This window comes from Heptranchias perlo, chromosome 5, assembly GCF_035084215.1.
Source record: "Heptranchias perlo isolate sHepPer1 chromosome 5, sHepPer1.hap1, whole genome shotgun sequence".
Classification (NCBI taxonomy): Eukaryota; Metazoa; Chordata; class Chondrichthyes; order Hexanchiformes; family Hexanchidae; genus Heptranchias; species Heptranchias perlo.
Genome location: NC_090329.1, coordinates 40,798,031 through 40,820,510, shown reverse-complemented (window position 1 = coordinate 40,820,510; position 22,480 = coordinate 40,798,031). Strand labels below are relative to the sequence as shown.

Below are 22,480 nucleotides of genomic sequence, written 5' to 3'. Positions count from 1 at the left end.
CACCTATGGACAATCTTGGCCTCTCTATGTCTTCTGACCTGAAGTGGAATTCCCAGAACTATACCATTTACAAAGTTGACTCCCAAGAAGCTTTGATTCCCCTTTCATGCCAAATGTTTTTTTCTTAACAACTCTTCACTCTCTATGAAATACAATTCCAACGAGGGCTAAAAATATTGCTTTCCTGTCTGGGAAGCCTCTTCACATTCCTGGTCAGAATACAAGAAAAGGCTTGGTTGGTGACTTATATCTTATCCCTAGCCTCCAATCAGTCAGTCAGTTAATTAATTAATCAATCAGTTTCCCTCTGTCATAACATTACTTGTCATTCCCTATTTTATAACAGCTACTGTGATCAGACATGATTTCATAGTGGTTTTAAAAAATGCATTAACTGAGAAATGTACCTATATGTTGTGCAACGGTATGATGAGGGATTCAACATATTTCTATTATGCATAAAGTTTTTGCAGAGAGAAAGTTAGTGTATTAGTGTATGAGTATTCAAATAAAGCAAAGCTCCATTTGACACATGAATTCCTCCTGTACTTTCATTACTAGGTGATACTCCATTTTATGCAGATTCTCTGGTGGGAACATACAGTAAAATCATGGATCACAAAAATTCGCTCAATTTTCCAGATGATGTGGAAATCTCAAAGCATGCCAAAGACCTCATATGTGCCTTCTTGACCGACAGGTATTCTTCCTAAAGCTTTAATGACATTTGTATTAAATATTAGCGAGTTTACAAGTGCAATCCTTAGAAAAAGGTACCATTTATTTCTGAATTGAACTGCTATTTAAACTTGAGGCCACTTATCATAATGATCAATATTTTTCAGTTTAAAACAAATAATTAAAACAAGAACACCTGTATTTGTGGAGATGGAACCCCATTCATTTCCCTGTGAAATGTATAGCTAAGTTTCTCTTCGGAATCTTTTCCTCTGTTCGTTGACCACCTTGATATCATCATTCAAGGCTGAGGTGGGGAACTTTTCCATGATTCCTGCCAATGGTACTAATACAATTCGTCAACACGAAGAAAGCTTGTAGTAGAGCTGGATAGATAACATTAATTATCAGTTGAGCATATTGTAAGAGTCTTCACCTAGCATCATGACAAACTAACGGATTGTAGTTGTCCGTGTGAAGCTTCTTGAGGGTTGTCAGTCAGTCTTTGAGATGCCTTCAACTGTGGATTGGACTACTCATCTAAGTTATAAAGAATTTGTGATGTTTTGGTGAAATTTGAAATCAAACTGAAAGTACTATTATAGTGTCAATTTTGGGTTTAAATACATCTATTTACAAGTTACTGTGAATGTTTATCTGCAGTGACAATGTTTACTTTAAAGTTGGAACCTACATTTTGGGTCTGCTTCAAGTCAGGAAGCTCATTGCATTATCAGCAATCAAAGCAAAAGTATTCAGCTGGTCGTCAAATACAATGAAGAAAGGTCATTTTGGGAAACTATCCATGTGTCAGTTGCATATAAAGCATAGACAAATTCTTGGATTTTTATCCTAAAAAATCTTCACAACTAACAAATCTTCAGTGGTATTTATAACTTAATTGTGCAATTTGATAGAATTGATTTTCTTAAGTAAAAGCTGGATATCTTTGTTGTACAGTAGTATTTAGCAATTCTTGCTTAAAAACATTTAAATATTTGATACCTAAGCAAACTTTTAAAGGAGCAGTAGTTCATCAAATCCTTTTACATATTTCCAGATATGAATGGGAAGCATTTTATTGAACTTCATTACAATAAAATTTCAGCAATTAAAATGTTTTTTAAAAATGCATTGCTAAATGTTTTATTTAATTTTGAATTGTTACAATAGTGACTTTTTGCTTTATGAAGGGGTCTGGGATCATAGGGGCCTAGCCCTTTCAAAATCTTGTTTTTGCTGTATTTTGTTGGTTCTAAACAGAAATTCCTACTGTGGTTGCCTAGTATTGACCGAGTCTACACTGTAAACAGTACTTGACTTTCTTCTACTTAAATATTTTTAACAATTTTACAACACCAAGTTATAGTCCAGCAATTTTATTTTAAATTCACAAGCTTTCGGAGACTTCCTCCTTCCTCAGGTAAATGTTCAGGAGCTCCTTGAAGCCTACGCATTTATACATATAGAACAATACATGGTGTTTACAGAATGCCCCTGCAACTGCCCGTTGCCAAGGCAATCACCGTGTTCAGACAGAGAGGTGTCACCTGCAGAACCCCCGAATACACATTCAACAAAAAAACAAACAGGAAAAAAAACAGAGAGAGGCAGAAACATCCGGAAGGCAGAGAAAGCCAGCAAATGACCCATTATATTAAAAACAGATAACATTTGTTCGCTGGTGGGGTAACGTGTAGCGTGACATGAACCCAAGATCCCGGTTGAGGCCGTCCTCATGGGTGCGGAACTTGGCTATCAATTTCTGCTCGACGATTTTGCGTTGTCGTGTGTCTCGAAGGCCGCCTTGGAGTACGCTTACCCGAAGGTCGGTGGATGAATGTCCATGACTGCTGAAGTGTTCCCCGACTGGGAGGGAACCCTCCTGTTTGGCGATTGTTGCGCGGTGTCCGTTCATCCGTTGTCGCAGCGTCTGCATGGTCTCGCCAATGTACCATGCTCTGGGGCATCCTTTCCTGCAACGTATGAGGTTTACAATTGTCAACCCCAGTCCATCACCGGCATCTCCACATCATAAATATTTTTACACCACGAATGGTAAAGGCTTGTAGTCGTTACAGTAAGTAGAGAAAATATATTTATAAACTTTGTTTCCGCTCTGCTGCTTTAGATTAAATCATCAGCAGCAGTCTTTTTTTTAAAAAAAAACTGCCAGTAAAGACTTATTACATTTCTGCTTTAACTTGAAATCAAATGGAGAGTCTTCCATTTCCCTGCTTTCTTTCTAGAGGAATGCTGTGATGCCTCTGTGCCCGGGGTGAAGGTATAATAGTTGGAGCTTTCTCATCTTTTGCGCACAAATGAAACGGCTATACAACCTTCAGCAGCTAGTAGTTTTATCTGGACTGAGGAGAGTGATAAATCTCTATCTTAATAAGATTCACTTAATTATTCCTGTAGCAATGCTAATAGTGCTTATGTTGGGAGCAGTTTGATTCTTCTGCAAGTTCTTGCATAATTGTCTTGACATAACAGTTGAGGCAGTGTACAGCAAGTAACCCAAACTCTATCTGGCCATTGATGTACTTGCTGCTGATTTTGGGTATGGAAAACTAATTTTGTGCAAAGGTCCTTTGCTTTGATGGGTACCAGATACTAAGGCAACCTTTTCCCATGAAAAGAATGCAGGTAAAGAACAACCAATGTGTGAACTGTTCTGGTAGGTTTGATTGTTGTTGCAATTTACTGATAAACTCCATAGGGCTGATGATACTTGTGTAAAATATTCTGCCTATATACTATTAGGAAAGTAAAATGATTTAAGAAGTCATTGGTGCAGTTTCCACGTGACTTAAATGACTATTATAGTCATTTTTAAGATAAGCTTTCCTTAACTTTTTTTCAGTTTTCATATCTAATCTATTGAGCTGTACCGATGATAACTATATTAATGGGGAAAAAAAGTATTTGAACATACTTTACAGAGTTATGTAAAAAAAAAAGTGGGCCATTTTATTGCACAGGCACATACAGGAAAATGTTACAAGCGCACAAGAGATATGAACCGTTGACGTTTGAGAACTTGGTTCTGATCAAAACGCACATTTAGAAACACATCGCGGGGTCTACAATTCACAAACCTAATTTTAAACAAAGTACAGAAAATGGTGCCATTTTATTCTCTACAATATTCAAAATATTATGTGGTTTTAAATTTTACTTAGTTTTACTAGAATAAATTGGGGTCATTGCCTCTCTTCCCATTTCGGTAAATTGACTGTGTATCAACACAATATATTATGAACATAAGATTGTAATTGTAATCACTCTGTGAAATGAGATACAAGATCCAGTACTTGATTGAAGTTAGCTTTGGAATATTGTGTTGAGTTAAATGAACCTTTGTTTTAAGAAGTTCCAACTTATTTTTTACATAAACATAGTGCAAAACTAACTGAATATTCCTTCTGAAAGTGCAATCAAAAATGTCAGTCAAATTCTGAAGGTGCAATTACCACAAGTTTGCCATAGTGTATACCAATACATTTGCCATTTTTCAATATTCCATGACTCCATTAAGTATAATAGGGTAAAGGACATATAGCTAAGTTTCACCAATTTGAGCAGCTGGTATGGAACAAATCCATTTAAAAATTAGTTCAAATTTGAATATTTTATGATCAGCCTTTTAAATCCAATAACCTTCACATTTTGGAATTGCACTGGGTCAACTTTGTAATCAAATTACACCAAAAAGAATGATAAATATTATACATGTAAATCAGATTTTTTTGGGGGGTGCTTAAGCTGGTATAAGTCAGTTGTTAGATTTTAAACAAACTTTAAAGGTGCACAATTTTCATGAAAGTATTGTACAATTTACATCATGCCACTTAGACTTGCTGCCATCTTGATCTGTTTCTTCCCTCCCCAAGCACGCAGATTTGTGAAATGCTTTTCCAGAAATACAGTACAATTCAAGCTATTTATTTTGCACATGCAGGCTGGGTTATGACTTCTGTGGGGCAGGGGGTGGGAGGAATAACAGTACCACTGAGTTTTCAAGTAGTGGGGGAAATGCAACTTTTTGTTTCAGTAAAAAATGGTGCTTGTAATGGAAGGAAAAACACAATTGCACCTTTAGCTGAAGATGTTTGGCTACGCTTTCTGTGTTATACATATTGACGTTAAAATTTTGAAAAGGCACCATACTTCCCTCAATGAGTAGAATCATTGTGCGGTGTGTCACTGAACTATATGCAACAAGTTTGATTTCTGGCTTGTACTGAGTTGATAGATCTCAGCTTGGCTAGAGATAGGGGCACTGTAATTGGCTTCAGCACCACTGGGCAGGGGAGGAGAAAAATCATCTGGGAGTCTGGTCACTGATTAGTGCCCATTGACTTGTATTACAAGTGTTTATTTGCAGATATTAGACAAGAACATGATCATTTCAACTGTGGTACATCTTCCACTCACCTCCCCCACTATCCAATAGTCAGATAACCTGCTTATCAGTATCTAAACTTACAGATAAGAACATAAGAATTAGAAGCAGGAGTGGGCCATACAGCCCCTCGAGTCTGCTCCACCATTCAATAAGATCAAGGCTGATCTTCGACATCAACTTCACTTTCCCGCCCGATTCCCATACCCCTGATTTCCCAAAAATCTATCTATCTCAGCTTTGAATATACTCAATGACTCAGCATCCACAGCCTTTTGGGGTAGAGAATTCCAATGATTCACAACCCTCTGAGTGAAGAAATTCCTCCTCGTCTCAGTCTTAAATGGCCGAGCCCTTATCCTGAGACTATGGCTCCTAGTTCCAGACTCTCCAGCCAGGGGAAACAACCTCTCAGCATCTACTCTGTCAAGCCCCCTCAGAATCTTATATGTTTCAATGAGATCACCTCTCATTCTTCTAAACTTCGGGGAATATAGGCCCATTTTACTCAATCTCTCCTCATAGGACAACCCTCTCATCCCAGGAATCAATCTAGTGAACCTTCGTTGCACCGCCTTTAAGGCAAGTATATCTTTCCTTAAATAAGGAGACTAAAACTGTGCACAGTACTCCAGGTATGGTCTCACCAAAGCTCTGTACAATTGTAGCAAGACTTCCTTATTCATATCCTTTATTGCAACAGGGTTGGAGTATAACATTCCATTTGCCGTCCAAATTGTTTGCTTTACCTGCATGCTAACTTTCTGTGTTTCTTGCACAAGGACACCCAGATCTCCCTGAGCACCAACATTTCATGTTTCTCACCATTTAAAAAATATTCTGTTTTTCTGTTCTTCCTACCAAAGTGAATAACCTCACACTTTCCCACATTATACTCCATCTGCCACCTTCTTGCCCACTCACTTAACCTATCTATATCCCTTTGCAGACTCTTTGGCCCCGATTTTAGAATGGAGGTGGGATGGCAGCAGCTGGTGAGGGGCGGGGTGGTAAATGGGCGCGTGGGTAACCCGCCTAATAAAATATGTCTGTTTCGCACACGATCGCAAGTGAATTGGTGCCACATAACGTGGCTTCCGGGTTTGCCGTCCGAAAGCTGCGCAGTGGGCGGACTGTGCACCCGCATCACAGGCTGTCAGCTGGAGGAGCTCTATTTAAAGGGCCATTGCTCCAAAGGCTTTTGCTGGAGCGAAGACCCAGAAATCACAATGGAGCTGCACAGGGGCAAGGCTGCTCCAAGGTTCAGCGACACCTCACTGCAGCAGCTACTGTACGGGGTGAGGAGGAGGAGGGAAGTCTTTTACCCCGCGGATGGGAGGAAGTGCCCTGCCTCTGCCACCAAGAAGGCCTGGCTCGAGTTGGCAGACGAGGTCACCAGCAGCAGCAACTTCTCACGCACCTGGATCCAGTGCAGGAAGCGTTTAAATGACCTAACTAGGTCAGCAAAAGTGAGTACACTTACTCATTCTCCTGCATTCCGTGTTCCACATCACCCCCCCTCCCCACCCCACCCCCAACTCATTCTGCACTGCCAAGACTACTCCATCACATCACTCTTTACATGCACTTAAGGCTCATCCTCAACTTACCTGCACTTCATCAGCACTTCCTCACCTCCGCATTAGTCACCCCACCACTACCACTCACCCCAATCTTCATCCAATGTGATAGATCTGTCTCATACTCACCCTCGGGATGCATCTCATTCACGGTTGGCCTCACGCAAAGCAATGCTTTCATCGGATGGCCAGTTCACCATTACTCACTCACACGTCTGTTTTCTCTCCCCTTCTAGAAGAAGACAGTGCAAAATGCATGCGAGAGGGCGAGGACTGGAGGGGGGATCACAACAAGTAGTGATCCTCACAGATGTAGAGCAGGAGGCGCTCGAGATCAACTGCACCCTCGAGTGCCCGTTCGTCAGGGACGCCAAGACTGGCACCCCACAAGTGTCTGGTGACACAACTTTAACATTCATCACATGCAATATGAATTGATGTTAACAATGCTTGCCATGTTCATCACCTCAGTATGCTCATCTCAACATGACACATCTGTGATGATGATTTAATATTGCCTTCTGTTCTCTTACAGGCCCTTCAGTGACCACAGTGACGGCAGAGGGCGATTGCTCAGAGGACCTGCTGGCCTCTGAGGGTGCACCATCACATCACATCATAGCAAGCGATTCACCAGCGCAGATACTCACACCTTGGTGGATCCTAGTATTCAGTTAGTTGGGTTGGCACCTGGTGAGTCACCACACACAAGTGAGCACAAGCAGACACTGGTGGCAAGGGCATTTGTGGAGACTCCACATCGGTAGGAGCACTCCTCTCCAGGCAATGCTCAGCTGGACGCAGATGCTGAACCCCGGGGGTCGTCCTTTGAAAGGAGAATAATCGAGGGACAGCAGCACATTTGCAAGGTAGTAGAACAGGTGCCACATGCACTCTCCACAATAGCGCAGAGGATGGACGAGTCCAACTCTTGTATGAGTGAACAGGAGGGAATCTCTGAGATAGTGTCGCAGGGACGTGAGCAACTGTCTGGGATAGTGTTGCTCATAACTGCTGAAATGGCTGAGATAGTGCCGCAGGTAAGTGCGGGAATGTCTGCGATGGAGAGAAGGCTAACTTCCGTTGAGCTTCAAGCACGGCTCACAAATGAGTCCATTCAGGCCCTAACAACAGTTGATCAGACTCAGGATGAACAACATTCTGCTGCCTTAAACAGGCTGACTGATACTTTGAAGTGGCCTTCCAATGCATCACACATGTCCACCACACTGTTGTCCAGCAGAGTGGTAGGAGTGATGTGGGCCTGGCCCAGGAGAGGGGTGATGGTGAAAGGGGACATGGAAGTGGGGTTGCCACTCAAAGTGCTCCCATGTCTCACCCATTGCTCCCTCTCAACCAATACCTGCAATGCTACCTTCTCTCCAGATGGCCGAGTCTGCCCCGTGCAGGTGGGGCCCTCATGGGCTCCAAAACACAGAGGGCATAGGCCGAAAGCATCTAAGCAGTCAGGGCATGAACATGAGCAACCTGCCACCACCTCTGCTGCAGCCACAGGGGATGCAGCAAGTAGAATTAATAGGAAAAGAAAGGCTAAAGTTTTGTGAGCACGAAGAGTATACACAAGGGTGTCTGACGGTCATGTTTTTCATTTATATTTGTTTTTTGTTAAAGTCACATCAAATATTATGATTCTCACCACTACTGCCATGTCTTGCCCATTCTTGACTGGCTTTTGTGATAGGGCCCTTTCATGAGGTTCACCATGAACGGCGACACTTGATGCCACCCATTGGGTTACTTTACAGTGGGTGTATGTGTAGTTGCAGCACTGTTTTGTGCAGGGAGGGGTGGCGAGGATGGTGATGTTCCTCGTCCTCGGATATAGTGGTGAATGCAGCCATGGCGCCCCCCTGTCCTGATGGTGTCAGTTTGAGGGGGTCTGAAAAGTTGGTAAATGTGTGTGAACAGAAGAATTGTGAGTGGAAAGTAAGAATTTTCAGTGAAAACACACATCTCCCAGCCAAACGTTTGTCTGAAAGAACTGAATGTCCTGCTGCAATAACTCACCTTTTACCCCATCTGTCAAACAAGCATTTGAATATCCAACTGGCTGCTGGCTGAAACACATCTGGTAGAACATGGGCAGTTTCCCACAGCACGGGAAACACGCTGAGGACGTGCACAAAATGAAGTACTTCAAGTATCTAACTAACTGTCTCAGAATCATAGAAATAGAATCAAAGAACTGTCATCCTGCTGGCTTTAATTGCAAGTGGGACTTCCACATTCGCAAAGCGTGCGCGCACATAGACGTGTCAGTGGGAAACCCGGAAGTCTGCAGATTGGAGCCGGGTTCCGAACCCGCTCCGGATTTCCCTGATTTTTGGAGGTCCAACGCACCCGTACTTGGATTCTAAAATCGAGCCCTTTGTGTCCTCCACACTGCTTACTTTCCCACCTAGTTTTGTGTCGTCAGCAAACTTGGATACATTACACACGGTCCCTTCATCTAAGTCATTAATATGGATTGGAAATAGCTGTGGCTCAAGCACTGATCCTTGCGGCACCCCCACTAGTTACAGCCTGCCAACCTGAAAATGACCCGTTTATCCCTACTCTCTGTTTTCTGTCCTCTATCCATGCCAATATATTACCCCCAACTTCTTGAGCCCTTATCTTGCGTAACAACCTTTTATGTGGCACCTTATTGAATTTCTTTTGGAAATCCAAATGGATTTCATCCACTGGTTCCCCTTTGTCTACCCTCCATGTTGAGCACCACTTGGAGGAAGCACTGAGGGTAGCAAGGGCACAAAATGTACTCTGGGTGGGGGATTTCAATGTCCATCACCAAGAGTGGCTCGGTAGCACCACTACTGACCGAGCTGGCGGAGTCCAGAAGGACATAGCTGCCAAACTGGGCCTACGGCAGGTGGTGAGCGAACCAACACGAGGGAAAAACTTACTTGACCTCGTCCTCACCAATCTACCTGTCGCAAATGCATCTGTCCATGACTGTATTGGTAGGAGTGACCACCGCACAGTCCTCGTGGAGATGAAGTTCCGTCTTCGCACTGAGGACACCGTCCAACGTGTTGTGTGGCACTATCACCGTGCTAAATGGGATAGATTCAGAACAGATCTAGCAGCTCAAAACTGGGCATCCATGAGGTAATGTGGGCCATCAGCAGCAGCAGAATTGTATTCCAGCACAATCTGTAACCTCATGGCCCGGCATATTCCTCACTCTACCATTACCAACGAGCCAGGGGATCAACCCTGGTTCAATGAGGAGTGTAGAAGAGCATGCCAGGAGCAGCACCAGGCGTACCTAAAAATGAGGTGCCAACCTGGTGAAGCTACAACTCAGGACTACATGCATGCTAAACAGCGGAAGCAACATGCTATAGACAGAGCTAAGCGATTCCACAACCAACGGATCAGATCAAAGCTCTGCAGTCCTGCCACATCCAGTCGTGAATGGTGGTGGACAATTAAACAACTAATAGGAGGAGGAAGCTCTGCAAACATCCCCATCCTCAATGATGGTGGAGTCCAGCACGTGAGTGCAAAAGACAAGTCTGAAGCGTTTGCAATCATCTTCAGCCAGAAGTGCCAAGTGGATGGTCCATCTCGCCCTCCTCCCGATATCCCCACCATCACAGAAGCCAGTCTTCAGCCAATTTGATTCGCTCCACGTGATATCAAGAAACGGCTGAGTGCACCGGATACAGCATCCCAGCTGTAGTGCTGAAGACTTGTGCTCCAGAACTAGCTGCGCCTCTAGCCATGATGTTCCAGTACAGCTACAACACTGGCATCTACCCGACAATGTGGAAAATTGCCCAGGTATGTCCTGTCCACAAAAAGCAGGACAAATCCAATCCGGCCAATTACCGCCCCATCAATCTACTCTCAATCATCAGCAAAGTGATGGAAGGTGTCGTCGACAGTGCTATCGAGCGCCACTTACTCACCAATAACCTGCTCATCGATGCTCAGTTTGGGTTCCGCCAGGACCACTCGGCTCCAGACCTCATTACAGCCTTGGTCCAAACATGGACAAATAGAGCTGAATTCCAGAGGTGAGGTGAGAGTGACTTCCCTTGACATCAAGGCAGCATTTGACCGAGTATGGCACGAAGGAGCCCTAGTAAAATTGAAGTCAATGGGAATCGGGGAAAACTCTCCAGTGGCTGGAGTCATACCTAGCACAAAGGAAGATGGTAGTGGTTGTTGGAGGCCAATCATCTCAGTCCCAGGACATTGTTGCAGGAGTTCCTCAGGGCAGTGTCCTTGGCCCAACCATCTTCAGCTGCTTCCCTCCATCATAAGGTCAGAAATGGGGATGTTTCCTGATGATTGCACAGTGATCAGTTCCATTCGTAACCCCTCAAATAAAGAAGCAGTCTGAGCCCGCATGCAGCAAGACCTGGACAACATCCAGGCTTGGGCTGATAAGTGGCAAGTAACATTTGCTCCAGACAAGTGCCAGGCAATGACCATCTCCAACAAGAGAGAGTCTAACCACCTCCCCTTGACATTCAACGGCATTACCATCGCTGAATCCCCCACCATCAACATCCTGGGGGTCACCATTGACCAGAAACTTAACTGGACCAGCCATATAAATACTGTGGCTACGAGAGCAGGTCAGAGGCTGGGTATTCTGCGGCGAGTGACTCACCTCCTGATTCCCCAAAGCCCTTCCACCATCTACAAGGCACAAGTCAGGAGTGTAATGGAATACTCTCTGCTTGCTTGGATGAGTGTAGCTCCAACAACACTCAAGAAGCTTGACAGCATCCAAGATAAAGCAGCCCGCTTGATTGGCACCCCATCCACCACCCTAAACATTCACTCCCTTCACCACCGACGCACTGTGGCTGCAGTGTGTACCATCCACAGGATGCACTGCAGCAACTCGCCAAGGCTTCTTCGACAGCACCTCCAAAACCCGCGACCTCTACCACCTAGAAGGACAAGAGCAGCAGGCACATGGGAACAACACCACCTGCACGTTCCCCTCCAAGTCACACACCATCCCAACTTGGAAATATATTGCCGTTCTTTCATCGTCGCTGGGTCAAAATCCTGGAAAACTCTACCTAACAACACTGTGGAAGAACCGTCACCACACGGACTGCAGCGGTTCAAGAAGGCGGCTCACCACCACCTTCTCGAGGGCAATTAGGGATGGGCAATAAATGCCGGCCTCGCCAGTGATGCCGACATCCCATGAATGAATAAAAAAAACCCTGCTAGTTGCATCCTCAAAGAACTCTAATAAATTTGTCGAACACGATTTCCCTTTCATAAAACCATGTTGACTCTGCCAAATTGTTTTATAATTTTCGAAGTGCCCTGTTACCACTTCCTTAATAATGGATTCCAGCATTTTCCCAATGTCAGGCTGATGTCAGGCTAACTAGCCTGTAGATCCCTGTTTTCTCTCTCCCTCCTTTCTTGAATAGTGGTGTTACATTTGCCACCTTCCAATCTGCTGGACCGTTCTAGAATCTAGAGAATTTTGGAAGATCACAACCAATGCATCTACTGTCTCTGCAGCCACCTCTTTTGGACCCTAGGATGTAGGCCTTCAGGTCCAGGGGATTTGTCGGCTTTTCATCCCATTGGTTTCACAAGTACTTTTTCTCTACTGATATTAATAGTGTGATGAAAGTAGCTGCTTGGACAAATATTGCCAGGGTTAATGGTACTCTAATACACTGAGGAAAAATAAATTAGTTTAACGGTTATAGAAAATGTATTTTGCAGTATGTTAAGCAGTTACCATATTTAAACTGTATTACTATTTATTGCATACAACTGAAAACCAAAAAGTTATAAGTAATAGCATCTACAGAATGTTAAGTAGTTAAACTTGCAGGTGTCAAATTCTGAAATAGTGTGAAAGAGCAAATACCTTTTTAATATTTGAAGAGGCGTAATAAATTTGAGAAATCGTGCAATTCAGATATCGTTTTTTAAAAAAATACTCGAGTACTTTTACCACGTGCAGAGAGTTTCCTGTTTATACTGAATTTAGGACTGTGGAAATATTTGAAACATCTGCTCACGTTACATCTACAAGTTGGCAATTCAGATTTTAATCCCATGGGACTGAATAAATTCCAGCAGATTTTTCTGTAATTCTACATTCTAAAAAAGGAATGCAATCTATTTCTTTCATAGAGAGGATTTTGTAGCTAATTATCTAAGACTGGAACTGTTTCGATAATTAGCCACACAAGCTTCTAAAAAGAGTTTTTTTTCTTTTGCACGTAATTATGCTTTTCAATGTATAATGTAATGTTAAGTGTAGAAAGTAAATTGTTAGAAGTGGAAAATTAAAATGTTATCATTTCCCATATGATATTAGTTTACATTAAATGCTCAATTTAAATATCTTATTAGTTGATGGTAATCCAAGATATTGCAATAGTTTGGCACCATCTGAGGTTCTGGTAGCTGTTTTTTTGGTGGGTTCAGAGTCCCTCCCCCAATATAAAGGTATTCAGTGTTTAAATGGGTCTGCTCCACACGTGGCAGAATGCAGCATTACGGCCATGTTGATACTTAACCAAAAAGCAGAAGCATTTAGCACAGACCAAAAAGCAATAAAACACATTCACCAAAGAGGATTTCTTATTGAGTGGCAGCAACAACTTGATTTGTCTTGATGTACCTCATTACTTCACTTTATTGCAATGTTCAGGGAGGTGCGGTTGGGGAGAAATGGAGTGGAAGAAATCAAACGTCATCCTTTCTTCAAAAATGATCAGTGGACATGGGACAACATTCGTGATAGTGAGTACCTTATTTGATGGTGTTTATGTTGAGGATCTATTTGATGTCTATGACAGTTTAAATTACAGAAATGTAACTGAGCAATATAGTCAAACTTGGCTTGAATAAATAACTTTTATTTTCAACTTGGAAACCTTTAATAGAAATTGAGAGCATTTGTAGGCGAGGTATTCATGAACTAAAGAATCAATTTGTTCAGCAACACAACTTCTCACATTTAATGCAATGATTTTCAAACTTTTCTGAGTTGGAGACCCCTGCAAACATTGACATGGTTACAGGCAAACCTTGTCCTAATTTCTGAACTGCAGCGTCAAGTATCCAAAGGAACATAGTAATATTGTTGCAGAAAACTTTTTTATGCTTATACACCAACAGAAATAACATGCTAGTAAGACAACAAATACAGAAATATTTAGAAATTTGATGAGACGGACAGAAGTCTGATTGTTTTGTCGATCTCCTGGGAGCACCTCTCAGATCCACTAGGTGTGTGGATCCCATTTTGAAGGTCCATGCTTTAATTTTTTTACTGCATTATAGCAATCCTGATTTAAAAATTGCATTTTGTACTGTATGCATCACAATCATAAACTGCATTTTTCTTACTTTGTAACTGAAAAGTCCCACAAAATTCAGTCAACTGAACAAGCAGCAGACATTTTAGTGGAACTCTTTTGCCCTTTGGAGTATTACATTTGATGAAATGATGCAAGTATACAGAAATTATTGTAATTCGGTATTTTTAGACTGCTTTTGAGTATTGTGTTGTTTGAAAGTGCTTTCCTCAGTAAAGAAATGTTTGTGCCAGAAATCTGATCACCACAATTAAGTGTTAAAACAATCAATGGTTATGCAATTACAACATAAATGTAGAAACACCAATACAAAACAGATGCATATATTAGGCAACGTGAGAATGCTAGTTATTGATGATGCTTTAAATAAAACAGCTTAAAATCAACTCAGTGTTCCAGCTTTCTTATAGTTTTTGCTTCAGTATAAATTAAAATGCTAATACTTCAGTACAATGCAGTTAGAGGAAAAGTGGACCTTTTTATATATAATTTAAAAATAAACTGTTATGGTATAAAAGGTTGGGCAAATCTGTCTTCTCCACACTGCTTTAGCTAAGTTTATTGGCCTTTCACAGATCTAACATTCTGTCACTGAATGTATTAAGACGTTAAACGCTGGCCTCCTCCTGAATTGTGAGAGGCAGGAAATAAATTGGGTAGGGGAGTAAGTAAAAGATTTTTTTTATGTAACACGGTTTGTCAGCACTAACTTACTTTATACTGAACAAGGTAGCAATGTACGTGTCACAAAGATTATAACAAAGGTGTCAAATCCATTGAATCGAGCACTTTCCTTTTGCTTCTGAATTCACATCTTTTGCTGAGATTCGAAAACCTGTGGATGTAGTGATTAAATCCAAATGAGTTCTGAATAGAAGTACCACTTGATGAGCATCTTCAGTACAAAAAGTAGTATGCTTTATTAAAATACAATTGCACATGCATATTCACACTTGTTAAAAGTAGGGGGTGAATTTTAACATACCGAGGAGGTAGGGGGGGTGGGGGGCGGTGAATATTGCGTGCATTTTCTCGAGTGATTGTGACACAATTGAAGGCCCTTAATGTGACTTCTGGGTTTCCCGTCTCCAAGCTGCACAGAGGGCCGAACTGGACTATTTAAAGGGCCATTGCAACATGGGTTTTTAGGGAGAAAGGAGGAATTTAACGAGATGGGGAAACAAAGGACCAGGCCAGCACCCCAGTTCAGTGACTCCTCTCTTGAGTTACTACTAGCCGGTGTGAGGAGCAGGAAGGACACACTGTACCCAGCTGATAGGAGGAATTGTTCTGCCTCTCCAACCAAGAAGGCATGGCTCAAGGTGGCAGAGGAGCTGAGCAGTAGGTGCACCGCCTCAAGGACGTGGGTGCAGTGTCGGAAGTGCTTTAATGACTGAAACAGGTCAGGAAAAGTGAGTAGAGTTTTTGATTCACCCAGATTCTGTGGTGCACTTTATTCCCTTCCCCAACCCCCCCACCCCACTCTGTCCTGCCAAGCCAACTCCATCACATCACTCATCACACCCACTTAAGGCTCATTATCAACTTATCTTCACTTTCTGTGCATGTCCTCACCTCTCCATTTATGAACCGACCACTCCCACTCACCCCAGTCCTTATACAATGTCATCAATCTGTCTGATAGTCACCCTCTGATGCATCCCTTTCATTGGCAGCCTCACCCAAAGCAATGCATCCAATGGGTGACCTCATCACCCTCACTCACTCACGCGCCTGTTCTGTCTCCACTTGTAGGAGAAGAGAGCACAAAATGCGCTGGAGAGGAGTAGGACTAGAGGGGGACCACCACGAACAGTGGCTCTGACAGAGGCAGAGGATGAGGCCTTATTGCTGAGCCACATGGTTGACTGCCTAGCTGTCGGAGATGCCAAGACTGGCAACCTGCAAACGTCTGGTGACAGAACTTTAACATCCTCCACACACCAAACAAATTGATGTTATCAATGATTGACCTATTGCACACCTCAGTATGCCCATCGCAAAATAACTTCTGCGATGATTCTTAATATTGCTTTATGTACTCTACGAGGGCCTTCATGGATTGCTGAAGTGGTACACGACATGGACGATTCCTTAGAGGAGCTCCATGCTTCTGAGGGCGCACCGTCACATAATATGCAGCCATGCACCAGCGCAGATACTTACACCTCGATGGGTCCTGTTTGATCGTTAATTGGGTTGTCACCTGGTGATTCAGCACTCACAAATGAGCACGAGCAGACACCAGTGGCAGGGGCAGCTGTGGAGAGTTCGCGCCGGGGAGGGACACTCCTCTCCAAACTTTGCTCAGGCTGGACGCAGATACTGAACCCTCGGGGCCATCGCTGAGCAGGAGAATGATTGAGGTACAGCTGCACAGTTGCGAGGCACTGGAAGATGCGCCACGCGCACACTCCACAATAGTGGAGAAGATGGAGGAGTCCACCTCCAGCATTAGTAGAATGGCGGCATAGGTAAGTGTGGGAATATCTGCAATGGAGAGAATGGCAGCCTCCACTGAGCTTCAAGCATGGCTTACAAATGAGCCAATCCAGGCCATGGCAACGGCTGTGCGGACTCTCTATGCCAACATGTCTGCTGCCTTAAACAGGCTGACAGAATACTTCAGCAGTGGCCTTACAATGTGTGGCAGATGTGCTCCAAGCTGTTGATCAGCGTGATGTGGCCCTGGCCCAAGAGAGGGATAATGGCGAAAGGGGACACGGAAGCGGGGACAACACTCAAAGCGCTCCCACGTCTCACCCGTTGCTCCTCTCCCCTCTCCCCTCTCTTTTCCACCCCCCCCCCCTGCTCAACCAGTACCTGCAATGCTGCCTCCTCTCCCGATGGCCGAGCCTGCCCTTGCACAGGTACAGGTGGAACAGTCCTCATGGGCTCCAAAACCTAGAGGTCGTAGGCAGAGAGCATCTAAGCAGTCAGGGCAGGGACCTGAGCAACCTGCCACTATCTCTGCTCAAGCCACAGGGGATGCCACTATGTAGAAGCAGTAGGAAGAGGAAAGCAAAGGTTTTGTAATCACCATGGGTATGCACAAGGGTGTCTGACTAAATTTTTTTTTTCATTTATATTTGTTTTCTCTTACATTCACATTAAATGTTATAATTCTCACCACAGCTGCCACGCCTTGTCCATTCTTGAGTCCCTTTTGTGAAAGTGCCCTTGCATGTGCTTCATCATGAACACCAAGACTTGATGACACCCATTGGGCACGTTTACAATGGGTATATATGTGGTTGAAGGACTGTTTTGTGTAAGCATAGGAGGGATTGGTGGTGATGGTTGTTCCAGGCGGTCAGAGTACTTCACTCTCTTCAGTTTGCAGATCTCCTTTTGAGAATCTGAGTGACTCCATGGCATCACGAGCAGTCATGTATGCCGATGGGTTGCCCATCTTTGTCCTTCGCCTCCTCTTCAATGTTGCCGGCACATGCTGATGCTTCACGAGCGCATGGGAGCTCCTCCACCTGTAACCCTCCCTGTTGAGCGATGTTGTGCAGGATGCAACACACGATTGTTGTTCTGCAAACTCACCGGTGAGTACTGAAGAGATCCCACAGATTGATCCAGACACCTGAAGTGCATCTTGAGCATTCTGATGGCTTGTTCAATGGCAGACCTAGTGGTGGTGTGATTGTTGTTGTACCACTGCTGTGCCTCGTTGGTGAGGTTTCTCACAGGTGTCATGAGCCACGTCTGCAGGGAGTATCCCTTGTCCCCAAGGAGCCAGCCCGTAAGTCTGTCTTGTGTGTGGAAGAGGGCCGGGATGTTGTGCAAAATGAAGGAATCATGGCCGCTGCCAGGGAATTTGGCACACATCTGTAGGAATCTTTTCCGGTGGTCGCAAACCAGCTAGATGGAGTGACATTCCTTTTGGTTGATGAACAGTCCTGAATCATGTGCAGGTTCTTGGTTTGCTACTTGTGTGCAATCAATTGCGCCCTGCACCTGTGGGAAGCCACCCAGAGAGTAGAAACCCACTGCCCTGTCAGTCTGACTGATGTCGTCACAGGGGAAGTTGATGAAGTCGGATGCCCTGGCAAACAAGTCATCCGTGACAGGTCGTATACACTTACGCGCAGACGACTGAAAGATCCTGGTGATCAGGTTTAGACAGAGTAGATAGAGAGAAACTGTTCCCAATGGTGGAAGGGGCAAGAACCAGAGGGCATAGATTTAAGGTGATTGGCAAAAGAAGCAAAGGTGACATGAGGAAAAACTTTTTTATGCAGCGAACGGTTGGGATCTGGAATGCACTGCCTGAAGGAGTGGTAGAGGCAGATTCAGTCGTGGCCTTCAAAGGGAACTGGATAAGTACTTGAAATGAAAAAATGTGCAGGGCTACGGGGATAGGGCAGGGAAACTATGATAGATTGGGGGACTTTACTGAAAGGGATGACGGTGGATAGGCAATGGCTAATATTTAAAGAACATGTGCAGGAATTACAACAATTATTCATTCTTGTCTGGTGCAAAAATAAAACAGGAAAGGCGGCTCAACTGTGGCTTACAAAAGAAATTAGGGATAGTATTAGATCCAAAGAGGAGACATATAAAATTGCCAGAAAAAGCGGCAAGCCTGAGGATTGGGAGCAGTTCAGAATTCAGCAAAGGAGGACAAAAAGATTGCTTAAGAGGGGAAAAATAGAGTATGAGAGTAAACTAGCAGGGAACATAAAAACTGACTAAAAGCTTCTATAAATATGTCAAGAGAAAAAGATTAGTGAAGACAAATGTAGGTCCCTTACAGTCAGAAATGGGGGAAATTATAATAGGGAACAAAGAAATGGCAGAACAATTAAACGCATACTTTGGTTCTGTCTTCACAAAGGAGGATACAAATAACCTCCCGGAAATGTTAGAGAACCTAGGGTCTAGTGAAAGGGAGGAATTGAAGGAAACCAGTATTCGTAAAAAATAGTGCTCTGGAAATTAATGGGGCCAAAGGCTGACAAATCCGCAGGGCCTGACAATCTACATCCCAGAGTACTAAAGGAAGTGGCCCTGGAAATAGTGGATGCATTGGTGATCATCTTCCAAAATTCTATAGACTCTGGAACAGTTCCTACAGATTAGAGGGTGGCAAATGTAATCCCACTATTTAAAAAAGGAGGGAGAGAAAAAACAGAAAATTACAGTCCAGTTAGCCTAACATCAGTAGTGGGGAAAATGCTAGAGTCTAGTATAAAAGATGTGATAACAGAACACTTGGAAGGCATTAACAGGATTGGACAAAGTCAGCATGGGTTTATGAAAGGGAAATCATGCTTAACAAATCTACTGGAGTTTTTTGAGGATGTAACTGGTAGAATAGATAGGGGAGAACCAGTGAATATGGTGTACTTGGATTTTTAGAAGGCTTTTGATAAGGTCCCATACAAGAGGTTAGTGTGCAAAATTAAAGCACATGGGATTGGGGGGAATATACTGGCATGGATTGAGAATTGGTTGACAGACAGGAAACAGATAGTAGGAATAAACGGGTCTTTTTCTGGGTAGCAGGCAGTGACTAATGGGGTACCGCAGGGATCAATGCTTGGGCCCCAGCTACTCACAATATATATCAATGATTTGGATGAGGGAACTAAATGTAACATTTCCAAGTTTGCAGACGACACAAAGCTGGGGTGGAATGTGAGCTGTGAGGAGGATGCAAAGAGGCTCCAATGTGATTTAGACAAGTTGGGTGAGTGGGAAAGAATATGGCAGATGCAGTATAACGTGGATAAATGTGAGGTTATCCACTTTGGTTGTAAAAACAGAAAGGCAGATTATTATCTGAATGGTGATTGATTGGGAAAAGGGGAGGTGCAACGAGACCTGGGTGTCCTTGTACACCAGTCGCTGAAAGCGAGCATTCAGGTGCAGCAAGCAGTTAGGAAGGCGAATGGTATGTTGGCCTTCATTGCAAGAGGATTTGAGTACAGGAGCAGGGACGTCTTACTGCAGTTATACAGGGCCTTGGTGAGACCACATGTGGAGTATTGTGTGCAGGAAGGATGTCCTTGCCATGGAGGGAGTGCAATGAAGGTTTACCAGACTGATTCCTGGGATGGCAGGACTGACGTATGAGGAGAGATTGGGTCGACTAGGTCTATATTCACTAGAGTTTAGAAGAATGAGAGGTGATCTCATCGAAACATATAAAATTCTAACAGGACTAGACAGACTAGATGCAGGGAGGATGTTCCCGATGGCTGTGGAGTCCAGAACCAGGGGTCACAGTCTCAGGATACGGGGTATGCCATTTAGAACCGAGATGAGGAGATATTTCTTCACTGAGGGTGGTGAACTTGTGGAATTCTCTACCACAGAAGGCAGTTGAGGCCAACTCATTAGATGTATTCAAGAAGGAGATAGATATATTTCTTAATGCTAAAGGGATCAGGGGATATGGGGAAAAAGCAGGAACAGGGTACTGAGTTAGACGATCAGCCATGATCATTTTGAATTGCGGAGCAGGGCCGAATGGCCTACTCTTGCTCCCATTTTCTATGTTTCTATGAATGGGACTAGCTGGATTGCTCGTGCATAGAGCCGACGCGGACTCAGTGGGCCGAATGGCCTCCTTCCGTGCTGTAACCTTTCTATGATTCTATGTCACCGGTGATGCCCTGGAAGGATCCGGAGGCAACAAAGTTGAGGGCAGTGGTGACTTTAACTGCGACGGGCAATGCGTGGCCACCTGGCACAGCTGGAAGCAGCTCTGCATGAAGGAGCCTACAGATATCTGCGACCACCTGGCGACTCCATCTGAACCTGCATAGGCACTACTCTTCAGAGAGGTCTTGGAACCTCAGCCTCTGTATGTAGACCCTCTCACGTGGGCTGTGCCTTCTGCGACCTCGGCCCCTCCATTGGTCCCCCCTCTGCTCTACTGCAGGTCCTTATGGCTCACCTCTATCTCGTGTACCTGCAGCTCACAGAACTGCATGCCGTGCCTGCCGCGAATGGTGATGTGCCTCCTCTTCAGATGTACTGTTGAATAAGTCCATTGCCTCCCCCTCTCCCCAACATCCTAATGTCAGTTTGAGGGGATCCAAAATGTAGGTCAATATATCTGAACACAAGAATTCTGTGTATGAACCAAGAAATCTCAGTCTAAACACAAAGAACTCCCAGACAAAGCTTTGTCCGAGAGAACTGATTGCCCTGCTGCAAAAATTAAACTTTTCTTCACGTGTCAATCACTGGTTTAAAGGTCCAAATGAGGGCCGGCTGCAACTTGCCTCCATTTCCATGATGTGTTTCAGAGGCCACAGGAGACACGTTCAAGAGCAGTTAAAATGGCTTGTGTCGGTCAATATACAAAAAGTTAACAGGTTTAAGCACTTTAAGTACCAGTCGGCCCTTTAAATATCGTGAAGCTGGTGGGACTTCCAGGTTTCAGAAGCGCGCGCACGCATCCAAACATGTCTGGGTCAAACCCGGAAGTAGGTGTGTTGGAGCCAGGCCAAAGCCTGATCATTTTAGCATTATGTAAGACAATGAAAAGGGAAAGAAGTAACTATTAATACACTTACTGAATTCCAATCTGCAAAGAAACAGATCATATTTTAAGGTACATAAACAAAATTTCCAGACATTCTATGACCACTGGAAATAGATTCTGAGACAAATAGATGTGAATCAGAAACTGTTAAAGGGATATTTAAGAGAAGGCTCAGAAAAATTGTATTTACTAGCCTTTTATGAAATTGAGGATAATGGATAATTCTTTCAAGTGTACATTTCTGTAAATTATTTTAGTATTCCATTGGCTATCCTGCATACCATCTGAGCTGTAGCTATTCTTTCTAAGTCCAAAAGTACTGCCTGTTCAGGGGCAGTACGGCTGGCATGTCATTGGCCTTCTTAAAAAAAAAATCGGTGTAGGATTTGGCTGTGACCATACTGATGTGTAGGACAAGCATTGGAACACTAAATTTAAATTAGCTCATGGCAGCTATGTTCAGAATGAGTTTTGCATTATTTTCCAGGTAGTAAAAGAGGATCCACAATTTTTTGTGAACTTGCCCTGAACCATTCCTTTAGTAATAATAATGAGGAAAAAGTCTTAAACTGTCTGTTTCTATCAATTTTTGTTGGTTACTCATTCCTCCTCCACACAGACTTGCAGGCAGTGGAGATGTAATGAAACAAATGGAGATGGTAATGTTAATGCTCTTTCCTCTGTCTTGGTCATTGTATAAAATATAATAAATCAATAAATCCTGCGACTAAACATTTTCATGCATGGTGGTAGCTTCTGACTTGTATTGATTGGGCTTCTGATTACTTCATGGGTCTGTCACTCATTTTAGTTTAAGTCTACTTTAAATGAATGAGAAATCGCTCACTGTTTGATTATATAAATCTTGCTCAAGAACACTTTGCCATTGTTGACAGCTCTCACTACTATTATCAGTCAAGGTGTATTCATGTTTTTATTGATCAGGCTGCTTTGC

The 22,480-nt window shown here is 43.5% G+C and overlaps 1 protein-coding gene across 5 annotated transcripts in view; it reads left to right on the top strand.

Annotated features, from left to right (window-relative positions):
- rock2a (rho-associated, coiled-coil containing protein kinase 2a) overlaps positions 1-22,480 on the top strand; it is a 203,307-nt gene that overhangs the window by 105,333 nt on the left and 75,494 nt on the right. For 4 of the 5 annotated variants that reach the window (XM_067984276.1, XM_067984274.1, XM_067984272.1 and 1 more), the window contains exons 7-8: positions 562-700; positions 13,346-13,437. In XM_067984276.1, the coding sequence (XP_067840377.1) occupies positions 562-700; positions 13,346-13,437 (231 nt within the window). Of the gene's footprint in view, positions 1-561; positions 701-13,345; positions 13,438-22,144; positions 22,185-22,480 lie in introns of those variants that run through there. The other variant, XM_067984277.1, reaches the window with a different exon arrangement.